Here is a 17,785-nt window from a genome sequence, read left to right on the forward strand (position 1 = left end):
GATGTGAGATATGAGGAAATATCAGAGAGATCAGCAGAGAACACCTTGAGAGGAACTTCATTACGGTGTCCAAATGATAGACAATAGACAATAGGTGCAGGAGTAGGCCATTCTGCCCTTCCAGCCTGCACCACCATTCATTATGATCATGGCTGATCATCCTCAATCAGTATCTTGTTCCTGCCTTATCTCCATAACCCTTGATTCCACTATCCTTGAGAGCTCTATCCAACTCTTTCTTAAACGAATCCAGAGACTGGGCCTCCACTGCCTTCCACACACCCACCACTTTCTGGGTGAAGAAGTTTCTCCTCATCTCTGTCCTAAATGGTCTACCCCTTATTTTTAAGCTGTCCTCTGGTTCGGGACTCACCCATCAGCGGAAACATGTTTCCTGCCTCCAGAGTGTCCAATCCTTTAATAATCTTATACGTCTCAATCAGATCCCTTCTCAGTCTTCTAAACTCAAGGGTATACAAGCCCAGTCGCTCCAATCTTTCAACATAAGATAGTCTCGCCATTCCAGGAATTGACGTCGTGAACCTACGCTGCACTCCCTCAATAGCCAGAATGTCTTTCCTCAAATTTGTAACCAGAACTGCACACAATATTCCAGGTGCAGTCTCACCAGAGCCCTGTACAGCTGCAGAAGAACCTCTTTGCTTCTAGACTCAATCCCTCTTGTTATGAAGGCCAGCATGGTATTAGCTTTCTTCACTACCTGCTGTACCTGCATGCTGGCCTTCATTGACTGGTGATTTAATAACAAACCCAGAATATTACCCGATAATAGGTGAAGGAAATAGAATGTATCAGAAAAAACAAGTTACTGGAAAAGATATTACAAAGAACTTCTTTATTCAAGGTCATTGATTGTCGGAAATGTTAGCCAGGAATTAGCTGGGAGACTGAGGATAGTGGTGTGAGAAGTGGATTCATGTACAGGCCAATGAAGCACATGCCGAAGAGCCCCAGCCAAGTTTCCTTCCTACCCCCACCCACCAGAATTAACACAATGATGCTCAGAGGACAATCGGTAGTGACCTCACTGGGTTTCACCTGAAATAAAAAAAAGGTGTGGTATGAGTCATCTGTGAAGAAAGATATAGTGCTTTTAGCCAGGGGCTTTCATATTGATGTGAGGAATCAACAAATTCAATAAATGTTAAATATGGATTCTGTCACTCATTATTGTGTTCTTTGCCAAGCTCTGAATGCTATGTGTTACTTGACAACTTGATATAAATGTGTTTGCACCCCTCTCCCACACTGGAGACCACAATAGGTATGGCCAAGAATACCAGAGGGTATGCAGACTGGTCATTTCATACAAACGCTGTCCCAAAGTACCAACACCTGTAGGGAAAGGCCACTATCTCTGGCTTTTCAGCCACAGAACACCTTTGGCTATATGTTTGCCTTGTAATGAATCCTGCAAATATTAACGTTAACTGTCGTGAGTAGCATAAGCACTGAAATAAACTGAATTGCTTTGAGCCTTATGTAAAGTGAACTTTGCCCATTCATAATTGCAAAGTTTATGAATAAAATATATTTTTAGAAAAACAGTCACAGTTAATACAACATTTCTGTTGGGCTGCTTTGCAAATGGAGACAGACGAAAGACATTTCTTAAATAATTACAAGCAATTACAGAGGTTAACAAGAAAGGATTTAAAAAAAAAGATATTTAGTAATAAAAGCAGTGTTGCAGAATGGGCAAAGCCCATAATTTGGTTCGACTATGGCTACATATAGCCACATATTATGCAGTATGTTATAAAATGGAATACTACTGATTAGATGTGAAGCATTGTGGGACTTGACTAACTCGACCATGTTCCTGTAGTTATTACAGCCACAGACCTTACGCTTACTCAGCAGGACTGCAAGACCACAACTCATCACACCCCCGGGCCTTTAGCAGCATACAGGCAGCTAACTGACTGATTGTTGGGAGAAACAAGCCAGGGATCTGGTTGAATAAAAATAAAAATAAAATAAAAATCAGAAGTCCCCTGGTCTTTGCCTCCACCCACCAACCTCTGTACGCATCGCATCATCCTCCGCCATTTCAGCCACCTACAAATGGACCCCACCACCAGAGATATATTTCCATTCCCACCCCTATCAGCTTTCCATAAAACCGTTCCCTCTGTGACTACCCCGTCAAGTCCATGCTCCCTAACAACCCACTTTCCCCTCCCGGTCCCTTCCCCTGCCACTGCAGGAATTGCAAAACCTGAGCCCACACCTCCTCCCTCACCTCCATCCAAGGCCCCAAAGGAGCCTTCCACATCCATCAAAGTTTCACCTGCACTTCCACACATGTCATTTACTGTATTAATTGCTCCCGATGCGGTCTCCTCTACACTGGGGAGACAGGACACCTACTTGGAGAGTGTTTCAGAGAACATCTCTGGGACTTCCACACCAACCAACCCCACTATCCTGTGGCCAAACACTCCAACTCCCCCTCCCACTCTGCTGAGGACATGCAGGTTGTGGGCCTCTTCCATCGCCACTTTCTTACCACCCGATGCCTGGAGGAACAACATCTCATCTTTCGCTTTGGGACCCTCCAAACCCATGGCATCAATGTGGATTTCACTAGTTTCCTCATTTCCCCTCGCCCCACCTTATCCTAGTTCCAATCTTCCAGCTCAGCGCCACCCTCATGACTTGTCCCACTTATCAATCTTCCTTCCCACCTATCCGCTCCACCCTCCTCTCCGACCTCTCATCATTACCTCCACCTCCATCCACCTATTGCACTCTCAGCTACCTTCTCCCCAGCTCCCCCCCCCCCCATTTATCTCTCCACCTCGAGGTTCCCTGCCTCATTCCTGATGAAAGGCTTTTGCCCAAAACGTCAATTTTCCAGTTCCTCGTGTGCTGCCTGACCTGCTGTGCTTTTCCAGCACCACACTCTCAACTTGAGTTAATACACAGTTAAGCTAAACTGCTTCTGCTGCCAACCTCCCATTCAGTATCTTCCAATATGTTATAGATATTCCACCTGACCCTGTTGCTTTATGGATATCAAGCACATCAACATTTTAATAAATATTTATTACTCATCTCTATTTTGCCAATGATTTGATTGGATTCCCTACAGTGTGGAAACAGGCCCTTCAGCCCAACCCTCCAAAAAGTAACCCATCCAGACCTATTTCCCTCTGACTAATGTACCTCACACTCTGGGCAATTTAGCATGGCCAATTCACCTGACCTGCACATCTTTGAATTGTGAGAGGAAACCCGCACAGGTACAGGGAGAACATGCGAACTCCACACAGACAGTCACCTGAGGCTGGAATTGAACCCAGGTCCCTTGTGCTGTTTGGCAGCAATGCTAACCACTGAGCCACCATGCCACCCCACAACATATTGTTTTCTACTTCAGAAATATGGTTATTGATTGGGGTTAAGGTTGTCTGAGTCCATTTATAAGTTAGTTATGGAGTAAGATTAACAACACAAATCTTATTAGCTTCACTGATGTTAAAGCTGGTCACAATTTCAGTTGCAGTTAACCATGGATCCAATTTAAGTCTCACAATCCAATGACAGAATTGACATCGCTAATGTATTCAGGACATCCACATGGAATCAACCAATTGCAACAGTCACATTGTGGCCAGGAGTGACCCAAGTAAATCTAATACAATCACTGGTCTGTAGAATCTTTTCAGATTAGGAAGCACATTTCCTGGATGCCCATTGGAATTGTTGAGCCAAGTCTCAGTCTCCCTGCTTCCCTCCAAAGCACCAAGCCCAGCCGAAAATTCATGCGGGATCACTCCTTCAGATCGCTAGCATCATTGGGTTCTCAGCCCAATATTAGCTTTGACTCGCCATTGAACTCTCTCCTACCTGCCCTGTGTACCATAAAGTAATATAGATGAGATAAGTGAGTGGGCAAAGATTTGGCAAATGGTGTGTAATGTGGGAAAAAGTGCAATTGTCCATTTTTGCAGAAAGGTTGAAAAAGAATCATGCTACTGAAATGGTGAGCGATTGTAGAGCTCTGAGACGCAGAAGGATTTGGACATTCTGATGCATGAATTGAAAAAAGGATGAAGGATGTACAGCAAGTTAATGGAAAGCTCTTTGAATATTACCTTTTATTGCAAAGGGAGTTGTATACAAAGGCAGGAGGGGTGGTTATGCTGCAGTTATACAGACATTGTGAAACCATATTTGGAGTACTGTGTACAGTATTAGTTAGACCTTACTTAAGAGAGGATGTAAATTCATTTCAAAAAGTTGGGAGGAGGTTTACTAGATGAATATCTAGGATGACAGATTATCTTAAGAGGGAAAGGTTGCACTGGCTAGGCTTGTATCTGCTGGAGTTAAGGAGAGTAAGAGGTGACTTGATTGAAACATACAAGATCCTGAGGGTCTTTGACAGTATAGATGTGGAAAGAATGTTTCCTATTGGACCTTAAGATCATAAGTCTTTAGAGCACAAGTAGACCATTCTGTCACCAATGAGATCTGCCATTCATTGAGATCATCAATAATCTCCAACTCCACCTTTTAATTTATCCTATAATCTTAATGACTATAAATCTGTCTATCACAGCCTTGAATATACTTAATGGCCCAGTCTCATCAGCACTATGTAATACAGATTCACCAGCCTCTGAGAAAGAGACTGGTATCCTGTCATAAAGTCACTCTTTATTTACACACGGAGAGTCCTTGAAACTGATCCAGCTTCCTCAGATCCAGCTCTCAGGAATGTCTGACATTCCTGTTCTTACCTGATATCCAGAGCTCCCTGATTGGACCAGATTAACAGCCCTAGTCAGAGAACTCATATCCTGTGAGGTCCACCTGGCTGATTCATTACCACTACAAAGTTTAGAATAGAAGTCACTATTTAAAAAAGGAAGGCAGCCAGACAGGGTTGAGGTGAACTTTTTTTTTGGAGAGTCGTGAGTTTTTGGAATTCTTTTCCGGAAAAGATAGTGGAAGCACAGCCTTTGATTATTTTTTAAGGCAGAGGTGGACAGTAAGCAAGGAGGTGGAAGGTTAACTGAGGTAGGCAGAAATGTAAAGTAACAAAATCAGCCATGATCTTATTGTATGGTAGAACAAGGTTGAGATACTGAGTGAGCTTCTGCTCCTAATTCATATGTGTATATGTATAAAGGGTTAATGTGAATGCATAGATTAAATATAGTGCACATCATCCTTGGGAAGCCAAAGAGTCATAGAGTTGGACCACATGGAAACAGACCCTTTGGTCCAACTTGCCCATGCTGAACTGATATCCTAAATCAATCTAATCCCATTTGCCAGCATTTGGCCCAGATCCCCCTAAATGCTTCCTATTCATGTATTCATTAAAATACCTTTTAAATGCAGTAATTGTACCAGCCTCCATCACTTTCCCTGGCAGCTCATTCCATACACCCTCTGTTTGGAAATGATGCCGCTTAGGTCTCTTTTAAATCTTTCTCCTGTCACTTCAACTGTGCCCCCTAGTTTTGGACTTCCTTACTCTGGGAAAAAGACCTTGCTTATTCACCCTATCTATCCCTTCATGGTTTTATAAACGTCTTTAAGGTCACAATGATGGAAAATCACATTACCACTAGGAAATGGTTTCCTCTAGCAGCTTTGTTGCAGATGTAACATCTTGGCCTGTATATAGTTACCGTTTACTATGTTCAAATTAAAAAAGGTACATTTGATCCTATAATCAAAAGAATCCTGCAATTTTACCAGCCTTGCACTTTAACCCAATTACAGTATAATCTGCATGAACTGGACATGTCCCAACTGAAACGGGAATCTCCATTGTGAAAGTGCAGAATTTCCCCAAGGAGAACCTGTTGCTATAGCCCCCTCTAATGGCAGAGAAATCTCATTCGTGTGGTACATTATTAACATCTAAAATGACCACATTGCTGCTACAAGCTTGAATGAGTAGATTAACAATGTCCACATTCAATTAATTGCCTAGCTGCATTAAACCAGGTTTTCAAAAACTTCAAAAACATCATTTACAAGTAGCAAGTTGCTATTGTAACAGCTACACAACCAATTGTGTCCTCAACACAATGAGATGAATGAATCAAAGCTCCAGTCCTCACTACTCACATCATCCAAATTTCCCTGGGTACTAACTGTAGCATTTAAACACCATTGCCCATTACCATAAGAAACATGTGCAAGCAGGCACCACTTCTGAATATATTAAGAGCAATTTCAGGTTGTCCAAGCAGCTACCTGCTCCTCATTTGAGGTGCAATTACACGTCATTAGCTCATTTCAGGTAATATCACCAGCTCTAACTTCACCATCCAACAAACCACCAAATAAACCCCACACTGTGGCTTCTAGAAGTCATGTGATTGCTGCTTACAAACAAGGTCAAAGACATCTTCTATCATGGCCTGCTAAGGCCTAGACTGTGGAACATGGTACTGGATTAGTGGTGCTGGAAGAGCGCAGCAGTTCAGGCAGCATCCGAGGAGCAGTAAAATCGATGTTTCGGGCAAAAGCCCTTCATCAAGAATAAAGGCAGAGAGCCTGAAGCGTGGAGAGATAAGCTAGAGGAGGGTGGGGGTGGAGAGAAAGTAGCATAGATACAATAGATGAGTGGGGGAGGGGATGAAGGTGATAGGTCAAGGAGGAGGGTGGAGTGGATAGGTGGAAAAGAAAATAGGCAGGTAGGACAAGTCATGGGGACAGTGCTGAACTGGAAGTTTGGAACTGGGGTGAGGTGGGGGAAGGGGAAATGAGGAAGCTATTGAAGTCCACATTGATGCCCTGGGGTTGAAGTGTTCCAAGGCGGAAGATGAGGCGTTCTTCCTCCAGGCGTCTGGTGGTGAGGGAGCGGCGGTGAAGGAGGCCCAGGACCTCCATGTCCTCGGCAGAGTGGGAGGGGGAGTTGAAATGTTGGGCCACAGGGCGGTGTGGTTGATTGGTGCGGGTGTCTCGGAGATGTTCCCTAAAGCGCTCTGCTAGGAGACGTCATCGGAGACAGGATTAGGGAATAAAAAAACAGAATCTTATGTACAAAGAAATGAGGAACAGCAGCTGGCCATTTCAACCTTTTAAGCCTGCTCCTCCATTCAACATGATCCTGGCTAATTCTCAACACAATGCCCCATTCCTGCCTTCTCTGTATTCTCCTTTAATATCTAAACGTGTATCAATTGCTCACTTGAGTATACTCAGTGACCTGACATCCACAGCTCCTGTGGTGGTGAATTCCTTGGGTTGGTCACCTTCTGAGTGTAGAAATGTTTCTTCATCTCAGTCCTAATGGCTCACTCTATTATATCCTGACTGTGTCCCTGGATCTAGATTGCCAACCAGGGGAAACATCTTCCCTACATCTAGCCCTGTTAGAATGTTATACATTTCAATCAGATTACTTCTCAATATTCTAAACTCTAACAAATACAGACTCAGTGGAAGAATCTCTCTCTCATAGGATATGCCTGCCATTTTCTGGTATCAGCCTAGTGAACCTTGTTGTGCACTCCCTCAATGACAAGTACATCTTCTCTTAGGTAGGGAGACCAAAACTGCATGCAATACCCCAGGCATGCTCTTACCAAGGCCATGTATTAATTCAGTAAGACATGCCTACTTCTGAACTCAAATCACATTATAATACAACACCAGGTTATAGTACAACAGGTTTACTTGAAAGCACCAGCTTTCAGAGCGCTGCTCCTTCATCAGGTGGTTGATGAAGGAGCAGCGCTCCGAAAGCTAGTGCTTCCAAGTAAACCTGTTGTACTATAACCTGGTGTTGTGTGAGTTTTTAACTTTGTACATCCCAGTCCAACTCTGGCATCTCCAAATTACATTATAACATATTAGTCAAATGAAAATTAAAATAGAGGGCATGATAACCTCTCTATGCATCAGCACTGTTCAGCTTTCTTACACTGCTGATGGCGGGTCAGACTGCTCTTGTTCTCTCTTTCTCTCTCTGTTGAACCATTTCCATAATATTGGCAGAGGGGAAGCTCAACAGAGCAGTAAACGGAGGGACAAAGGATGAAACTTTCTTCCATATTTCAAAACATGTCTTGGTTGCATCAGCCTCCATGTGACCTCAATGGGTAAGACAGACTGAATAAACAAACTGTTAATATCTGTCACACTAACAAAAAGCTGAACACTACACAGCTCTTTCAGTACCCATGTCACCCCCAGTGTTTCTGAGGCAAAAATCTACTCACCACTGCAATCTCCTTGTGAAATTTTGACTCTATACAGCTGATGTTTCTGAAGGTGCTGACATAGAAACCAACCCGGCTGTGAAAGAAATCACAAATGGTCAGTGAAGCTCACCTTCTTGTTTCAATTGTACATAAAGTTGTACATTAGACCACATCAAATGATTTTCAATATGGAACAAACTGTTAATATTGGTTTTCACATTCCAAAGACAGGCCTTTGCATGTGCTCTGAGAGCTGGCTTTAATACTGTGGCTGGATTCCCCCAACACCTCACTCCCACCCAGCGTTGAACCTGCTCTAATAAAAACAGGTGCTGAAGAGACTCAGTAGGTCAGGCAGTGTCTGTGAAGAGAGAAATAGAATGGAAGAAGAAAAGTCCCACTAGCTTCGGAAGGTTAACTCTGTTTCTGTCTCCACAGGTGCTGCCAGACCTGCTGAGAACTTTCTGTTTTCATTTCAAATCTCCAGCATCTGTAGTATTTTACTTTTATTTGAGTGAACCTGTTTTTTTCCGAAACTAACATCTTGAGTCTTTTACGACTTTCATTTCAATAAATTGTTTTGAAACAAGATCCTGATCTTTTTTTGAGTCTGAAGATTTTCCAGTCACTACAGGCCTGTACAGAGGGAGGCCCAGAGGCGAAAGATGGAATCTGAGGATCGGCAACTTCGACCATGGTTGGGTCTGGCACTGGCGGTGGCAAAGCAGTGGCAGAGGGTCACCACGGCGCCAATGACGAGGTGGGCCCAGCGGCGAGCGATGTGACTTTCTCATTGGTGAATCCAGTGCAGGTGACACAATGCAGTGGCGGAGGAGAATGGCCCAGCAGCAAAAGATGGCGCCTGTGGAGTGGTCACTTCAGCATTGGTTGGGTCTGGTGTAGATGGTGGTGAGGGGGTGGTGGAGGGATGGCGGCACAGATGTCATTGATGTTGAGCTGGATCAGGACTGATAGACTCTCTTTAGGATATAGCTTTCTTTATTTCTTATTCTTAAATTATTCCAACTGATGGCATATCATGTCGACAGTCGAAAAACTTTTCACTGCATCTTACTGTTTTATTCACATTAAATTACACATGACAATAAAAGTCATTCATTCATTCATAGACCATAGAGGTGTACAGCTGAGGAATGGGCCCTTCAGCCCACGATGTTGTGCCAAACATGACGCTAACTTAAACAAATTCTTTCTGCCTGCCCTTGATTCATGTCCCTCCATTCCTTGCATATCCATATGTTGAAAAGTGTGGCGCTGGAAAAGCACAGCAAGTCAGACAGCACCCGAGGAGCAGGAAAGTCGATGTTTCAGGGCATTTCATCTCTGGGAAAAAGATTCTGACCATTAATCCTACCTGTGCATCTCATAATTTTATAGACTTCTATCAAGTCTCCCCTCAGCCTCTGCTGCTCCAGAGAGAACAACCTGAGTTTTCCTAGCCTCTCCTTACAGCTAATCTATTTCAGGCAGCATCCTGGTAAACCTCTTCTTCACCATCTCCAAAGCTTCCATATCCTTCTTGTAATGTGGCAACCAGAATTGAATGCAATACCAAACCAAACACTTATAAAGCTGCAAAAGACATCCTTACTTTGGTGTTCAACTCCCTGATCAATAAAGGCAAGCATGCCATATGCCTTCTTCACCACCCTATCTACTTGAGTGGCCACTTTCAGGGAGCAATGGGCTTGAACCCAAGATCCCTCTGTACCTCAATGGTGTTCAGGGTGCTGCCATTAATTGTATGCTTTTCCTTAACATTTGATCTCCCAATGTGCAGCAGCTCACTCTTACTTGGATTAAACTCCATCTGCCATTTCTCCACCCATATCTGCATCTGATCTACATCCTGCTGTATCCTTTGACAACCTTCTACACTATCCACAACTCCACCGTTCCTTGCATTGTCTGCAAACCTACTAAGTCATCCATACTACATTTTCATCCAAGTCATTTATGTGTACCACAAACAGCAGAGGTCCAAGTATGGATTCCTATGGAACACCACTAGTTACAGACCTCTAGCCTGAAAAACACCCTTCTGCCACTATCCTCTCCTTCTATAGGCAAGCAAATTCTGAATCCATGCAGCCAAATCATCGTGGATCCTATACATCTTAATCTTCTGGATGAGTCTACCATAAAGGACTTGCCAAAAGCCTTACTAAAATCCATGCAGTCAACATCCACTGCTATACCCTGATTGATTGATTTATTCATTCATTCCTGGCTCGCAGCTATTGAAATATGTTTATTCCTTCACGGGCTGTGGTTGTTGCTGGTTTGGTCAACATTTATTGTCCATCTCATATTTAGAAGGTGGTTGGGCACTGCCTGCTTGAAGCACTCCAGTCTCTGGGGTGTATGTCCATCCACAATTGTGCTAGCAAGGGAGCTCTAGGGTTTTGACCACAGTGAAGGGGTCTTCAACTGGCTCAGGGTGTTACATCTGCTGCATCAGAAGGGAGGTTCTGCCTCTGAAAGCTGCTGTTAAAACAATTGGTCAGTATTTTTCTAGACCTTGCAGCATCACAGGTCGAGGTGGCCATTTCTGAGGCTACAGTGTTTGGGGGTGGAAGGGAAATGCAGGTGCTGGGAGCTGGTGGGACCTCCATTGAGCCCAGGTTTTCTGGGAAGTAAAATTCCATCTGCTTGCCTGTCACCAGCCTGAGCAATGAATGCTACTGAGCTTTACACTTGGCTCCGGCCTCTGACCACTCGTGGGTTAAATCCAATGACCATCAAGTCTCCACCAAAGCAAGTAAGACTGTGGTTGGGGTGGAGGGAACAGGCAGGTAGGTGCCAAGAATGTTACCTCTGTGACTGATGCCCAATTTAATATCCCCTGCCAACGCATCCCGGGGGTTAAAATTCAACCCGGAGAAAGTGAGGACTGCAGAGATCAGAGTCAAGAATGTGATGTTGGAAAAGTATTGCAGGCCAGGCAGCATCTGAGGAGCAGGAGAATTGACGTTTTGGGCAAAAGCCCTTCATTCCTGATGAAAGGCTTATGCCTGAAACATCGATTCTCCTGCTCCTTGGATGCTGTCTGACTGGCTGTGCTTTTCTAGCACCACACTCTTGATTAAAATTCAAACCCAATGCTGGGAAGTTAGACATGGAGATCAATGATTTTCCTTTCCAAACTTATCCTATTTCTTCTATCACTTTTTTAATTTGGAGAAAGATGTTTTGAGACAGCAAGCTTAGGGGAAATATAGGCATCTCGAGGCTTGATAGAAGGAGATCGAATAACGTAATAATAACCAGCAGCAGTGGAAATACTCGGCATATCAGTTCCTGTGGCGAAAGAAACATTGTTAATGTTTCAGATCGATATCCTTTTCATTAAAATAGGAAAATTGTAATTATAACTGGTTTTGCGTAAGTGAGAGGAGATTGGGTAGAACACAGAACAAAGGCAAGTATTGTGATCCATCGAAAGGCAGCAGAGATTGAACGATAAAAGTCTGAATCACGAATGATCAAAGGCAGTGGGACAACTAAAGAAATAAAAGATGGAGGAGTGAATGGCAGATTGATGAACAGCTGTCATGAGAAAGCAAAAAGACAGAAAGACTAAATCCAGCAAAATATAATTAGAATCCAGAATGAGTTGAAAGTGGTATTCTCTAAGTTGTTGGGAAGGTGTTGGGTCCCTTGCATTTTGATTTATATAAATGATTTGGAGATGGATGTTGAGGGCAAAAACACTAAATTTGCAGATGATTTTAAGCTCGGGAGAATAGTGAATTGTCAGCATGATGCTGAGTCACTTCAAAGGGACATTGACAAGTTGGCCAAATGAGCCTAGTGGATGAATTCGCTGTAGAGAAATGGAACGTATTGCATTTTGTTAGAAGAAACATGGAGAGACAATACAGGCTGAATGGTACAACCTTGAGGGCAGTACAGGAGCAGAGGAATCTTGGCCTTCACGTGCATAATTCTCTGAAAGAGACCTGGCAAACTGAAACAGTTGCTAAGAAGGCTTATAGGATCCTTGGGTTTATAAATGGAAGTGTAGGTTATAAAGGCAAATCATTGGTCAGACCACATTTGGAGTATTGTGTTTAGTTGTGGGCAATGTATCTAAGAAAGGATGTTAAAACCCTGTAGAGAGTGCAGGGGAGATTTACGAGAATGATACCAGAAATTAAGGATTTTAGATACAAGGAAAGGTTAAGAGAAATTGGACTTATTCCCCTTGGAGCAGAGAAAATTAAGAGGTGACCCCAATGGGGTGTTCATAATTATAAATAATTTTGACAGGGTAAAAAAGAATATTTTGTTTCCACTAGTTGGTATGTTAGTAACTAGGGGTCACAATTGCAAGATTATCATCAAGAGAGTGAAGAGTGAGGTGGGGAGAAACCTCTTTACTCAGAGAATTGATTAAGATTCGGAGTGCACTGTCTTGCAGAGTGGTGGAAGTGGATTCCATCAGAGGTTTCAAAAGAGAGCTGGATGTACATTTGAATCTGATGAATTTCGAGGGCCACTGCGATAGGGCTGGAGACTGGGACTCAATGGGCAGCTCTTTCAGGAAACGGTACAGACATCTTGAGTTGAATAGGCTCCTTCTGTAGTGAAAAATTCTGTGATCCTCTGATTCAGTATTGAGTCTCCAGAGATAGAAAGCGATTAATGGAAAAATAAGGCAGTGTTTTGCAAGATTGCAGTGTGGAGGGGTAGGGACAAAAAGGTCAGAGTGGTGAATTAAAATGGCAGCTATTTAAAGAGTATAATATTTGGTGACTGAATGGAGGTGTCCTGCAAAGCATTCGCTTGATTTGCATTTGGTCTCATCATTGTAGAGCAGACCACATTGCAAACAGTGAATGCAATGGACAATTTGCTGGAGTAGAAGTAAATTGCTGTTTCACCTAAAAGGAACATTTGGGATCTTGGACCATGAGCAGACAGGAGGTACAAGGGCAGTTGCAAATCCTGTGCTTGCATTCAAAGACACTTTAAGAAAAGGGAGGAGTACCGGGGGTGACCAGGAAATTAGGAAGTGAAACAATCCTTTAGAATGTTGAAAGGGAAGACGATGTGGTGTTTTATCGTGGCATCACACTGGAGTTGGCAGGAATGGCAGAGAATGATCCATTGATTACAAAGGCTGTTGAGGTGGAAGATGAAGGTATTGTGGTTCTGAGTGGGAGGGAAATGGTTAAGATTTTAAAAAGCATGGAAAGTGGACAAGCTCATTCAAAGGCTCCATTAAACATGGTTGGGGATGAGAAAGAAAGGAGAAAGTGAGGACTGCAGATGCTGGAGATCAGAGCTGAAAATGTGTTGCTGGAAAAGCGCAGCAGGTCAGGCAGCATCCAAGGAACAGGAGAATCGTTGATTCTCCTGTTCCTTGGATGCTGCCTGACCTGCTGCGCTTTTCCAGCAACACATTTTCAGATGAGAAAGAAAGACACATCAGAAACACTGGTGTGGAAAGTTGCACCTTCATTTATTCTCTAATCCCTTTTTCCTGTAGTATCAATTAAAAAACAAAATCAGGCAGAATTTACGTGGAGATTCTTCCAATCTTCCACTACACTTCTGTACCTTTGGGGAAAGATTCATGGAAACACCAGTTCTTTGTGTCATTTCTCTTATTAACCGACTTTCTGTCATTTCATTATGAATATCCAAACAGCAAACACAACAGATTTTGAACTATCGAACCATGAAAACATTAGAACTCAAAACAGGCTCTTCATCTTATTATGTCTGCACCAGCAGAATGCACTAGCTGCTCATTTTAAACCTGCTTTCCAGCACCTAGTCTCTAGCCTGGCAGGTTACAGCATTTAGTGAGTAGATCCAGATTCCATTAAAATAAGTTAAGGGTTCCCATCTCACCCACCAAACTGGGCAGTAGACTCCCACTGTGTGAAAAAGCTTTTCCTCATGCCCTGTTTAATCCTTCTACCAATCACTTCATATCTAAGTTACTTGGTACTTGATGTCAAATTTATTATGTGTGTATTATAAATATATTATGATCACTACCTCCAAAATGGTCACCCACTGTTACTTCATTCATCTGCCTTGCCCTCATGTTCAAAGTCTAAATTTAGAATTATGCCTCTGTCATTGGAGTTGCTATATGATGGCTAAAAAAGTTTTCTTGAATGCTGTTCAAGACATCAGCACCTTCTGTGTCTTTCACATTTTTAGTATCGTAGTGATATTTGGGCATTTGAAATGTTCAACTATTACTGCCCTATTGATTTAGCACTCAGAAATATGCCTACATATTTCAGTTCGGAGGAAGGGTCACCGGAGTTGAAACGTTAACTCTGATTTCTCTTCACAGATGCTGCCAGACCTGCTGATTTTACCCAGCAATTTCTGTTTTTGTTTCTGATTTACAGCATCCACAGATCTTTGCTCCTACATATTTGCTCCTCTAACTCTCTTCTGTTATTTTCAGGTACTTAGCAGTGTGGCTGTCCCTTGTTTTGTCTCTGAGCTCAACCCATTAGGCCTCATTTGATGCTTATGTTGTATAACATCCCTCTTCACACCTGGTGATTGATTCCTTAACCAATAATGCAACACCCCTATGTGTTTCCCCTTCTCTATTCTGCCTGAAAACCTTTCAGTCGTAAAGTCAAACAAAATAGAAACAGGCCCTTCAGTCCAGCATGTCTATGCTGACCAACAAATTCCAAACTATACTATTCCCATTTACCTGCACTTGGTCCATATCCTACTATGCCCTTGCATTTTAAGTGCTCATCCAGATGTTTCTTAAATGTTCTGAGAGTACTTGCCTCACCACCCTCTCAGGCAGCACATTCCATATTTCTACCAACATCCTCTGGGTGAAACAATTTTTCCTCAGTCCCCTCTAAACCTTCTTGCCTGAAACTTGTGCACTTTGACCTTAAACATGTCTGCAATGGGGAAAAGATTCTCACAATCTACCCTGACCATGCTTCTCATGATTTTGTATACCTCAATCAGAAACCCCCTCAGCCCACTCCGCTACAAGGAAAATAAACTCATCCTGTTCAATCTGTCCTCATAACTGAGACTTTTCATTCCAGGCAACATCTACACCATATCCAGTGCAATCAATCATGTCCTTTTGATTGTGTGGTGACCAGAATTGCACATAGTATTTCGTCTGCAACCTGACCAATGTTCTACAATGTTGTAACAAGACTTTCTTGCTCCTTCATTTTATGCTCCAGCCAATGAAGGAAAGTATCCCACATGCCTTCTTCATACCATCCTGTCTACCTGTGCTGACACCTCCAGGGATCTGTGGACTCATACAACAAGGTCCCTCAGTATACCCTAGGAACCATTGTTCAATGTATATATCATTTCCTGATTAAGCCTTCCAAAATGCATCACCACACACTTATCAGGATTAAATTATATCTGCCATTGCTCTACCTAATTTACCACCTGAGGAATATCAGATTATAGCCTGAGACCCTCTTTCTCACTAGTAACAACATCTTCAACGTTCATGTCATCCGGAAACTTTCAAATTATACCTTTTACATTCACATCCAAGTCGTTAATGTACATAACAAACAGCAAGGTTCCCAACACCAATCCCTGTGGTACACCACTAACTCAGGTTTCCAATCAGGAAAACAACCCTCCACCATCTGTCTTTGCCTCCGATTTGAAAGCCAATTTTGGATCCTGTTTGCCTTGGATTCCATGGGGTCATACCTTTTGGAACAGCCTTTCATGTCAGGCCTTGTCAAAAGTCCATGTAAACCACATCAACTGCACCACACTCATCAATATATTTAGTCACCTTTTCAAAGAATGCAACTAAATTAGTCAGACAGGATCTTCCTCTAACAATTCTGTGCTGACTATCCCTGAACAATTCTGATTAACCCTGTCCCTCAGAAGCTTTTCCAATTATCTCCCCATCACTGACATCCGACTAAGTGGTGTGTAATTACCTGGCCTATCCTTTTTGACTCCTTGAACAAAGGATCCACATTAGCTATCCTCCAGTCGTTCTGTGACCAGAGAAGTATTAAACATTTCTCCAGCTGCTTCCTCCCTTCCCTCCCTGGGATACATCTCATCAGGTCCTGGGATTTATGCCCATCTAATACCTTCTCCCTCCTTATTAATCCTTAAAATGTTCGAGAATCTCACCCTCCTAAATGAAATCCTGGGCTGCAATGTCTTTCTTCTTTGTGAATACAGGTGAGAAATATTCTTCTAAGACCTTAGCCATGTCCTCTGACACAACATACAAATTGCTCCATTGGTTTCTAATAGGCCCACTCTTTACCTGGAAATCCTCTTACTCTTAATACTTACAAAATACCTCAGGGCTTTCCTTAATCTTATGTGTCAAAGATATTTCATAGCCCCTCTTTGCCCTCCTAATTTTCTTTCTAAGCAACCCCCTACACTTTCTATACATTTGAAGGGCCTCCCCTGTTTTTAATGCACTGTCCCTGACCTATGATTGCTTCTTTTCGTTTAACTCTCAATATCCCTCGACATCTAGGGCTCTCTGGACTTACTGCCCTCGCCCTTCACTCGTGGAAGATCATGCTGGCCTTCAATTCTCACGTTACTACTTTATATGACTCTCACGTTCCAACTGTAGACTTATCTGCAAGTAGTTGTTTCCAGTCCATGTTTGCTGGTTCCTGTCTAATGATATCGAAATTGGCCTTCCAATAATTTAGACATTTAATTTTTGCATATCCTTAGCCATTTCCATAATGACTTTGACACCTGCAGCGTTATAGTCACTATCTCCAAAATGCTCACCTGATGAAACTTCAAAGGTTGTTCAGGTACATTCCCTCAGATTAGGCCTGGCATTGCTCCATTTCCAGCCTGACTATCTATGTACTGGCACAAAAACTCACCTGGATGCACTTTAAAAATTCCAACCTATCTAATCTTTTCACACTAAGGTGATCCCAGTTAATGTTAGCAAAGTTGAAATCCCTGACATCCATGCCCCATTTCTCTCACACCTTTCTGTGATTGGCCTATATATCTGCTCCACTATCTCCTTCCTACTGTTGGCAGGCCAATAGTATGAATCAAGCTAAGTAATCACCCCTTTTTTCTTACTAAGCTCTACCCAGATGGCCTCATTTGAAGAGCTTTCTAAGACATCCTCCCTCATAGCTGCAGTGATGGTTTCCTTTATCAATAATGCAATGTCCCCATTTCTCTTACAACCCACCCCTTCCCATATTCCACCTTAAATTTCCATAACCTGAAGGTTGAGCTTCCAGTCCTGATCTTCCTTAAAACATCTCTTACTGATTGCAACAATTTCATATTCCCTTGTGCTCATCAAAGTTCTAAGTTCATCCTCCTTACCAGCAAAACTCTGTACATCAAAAAAAGCTTTCCAGACCTCCCATGCACTTTATTTTGTCCATGTCTTCTTGGCCTTCTGGATTTCCTAGTATTCCCTATGTATCTGATGGACCTTGTTCCTGAGTTTATATATACTCTGTGCTCCATCCCCCTTCCAAATTTATTTAAAACCTTCCCAGCAGCATGATCAAACCTCCCAGCAGCAAGGATATTGGACCCATTTC

At 42.8% G+C, this 17,785-nt stretch overlaps 1 protein-coding gene across 9 annotated transcripts in view; it reads right to left on the bottom strand.

The window, feature by feature from the left end:
- amph (amphiphysin) overlaps positions 1 to 17,785 on the bottom strand; it is a 231,425-nt gene that overhangs the window by 95,404 nt on the left and 118,236 nt on the right. For all 9 annotated transcript variants that reach the window (XM_087986067.1, XM_087986066.1, XM_087986065.1 and 6 more), the window contains exon 8: positions 8,220 to 8,295. In XM_087986067.1, coding sequence (XP_087842193.1) covers positions 8,220 to 8,295 — 76 coding nt within the window. The remainder of the gene's footprint in view (positions 1 to 8,219; positions 8,296 to 17,785) is intronic.

This window comes from Chiloscyllium plagiosum, unplaced genomic scaffold (genome assembly GCF_037043375.1).
Source record: "Chiloscyllium plagiosum isolate Xiang-an unplaced genomic scaffold, Cpla_swu_hap1 HiC_scaffold_4, whole genome shotgun sequence".
Lineage (NCBI taxonomy): Eukaryota > Metazoa > Chordata > Chondrichthyes > Orectolobiformes > Hemiscylliidae > Chiloscyllium > Chiloscyllium plagiosum.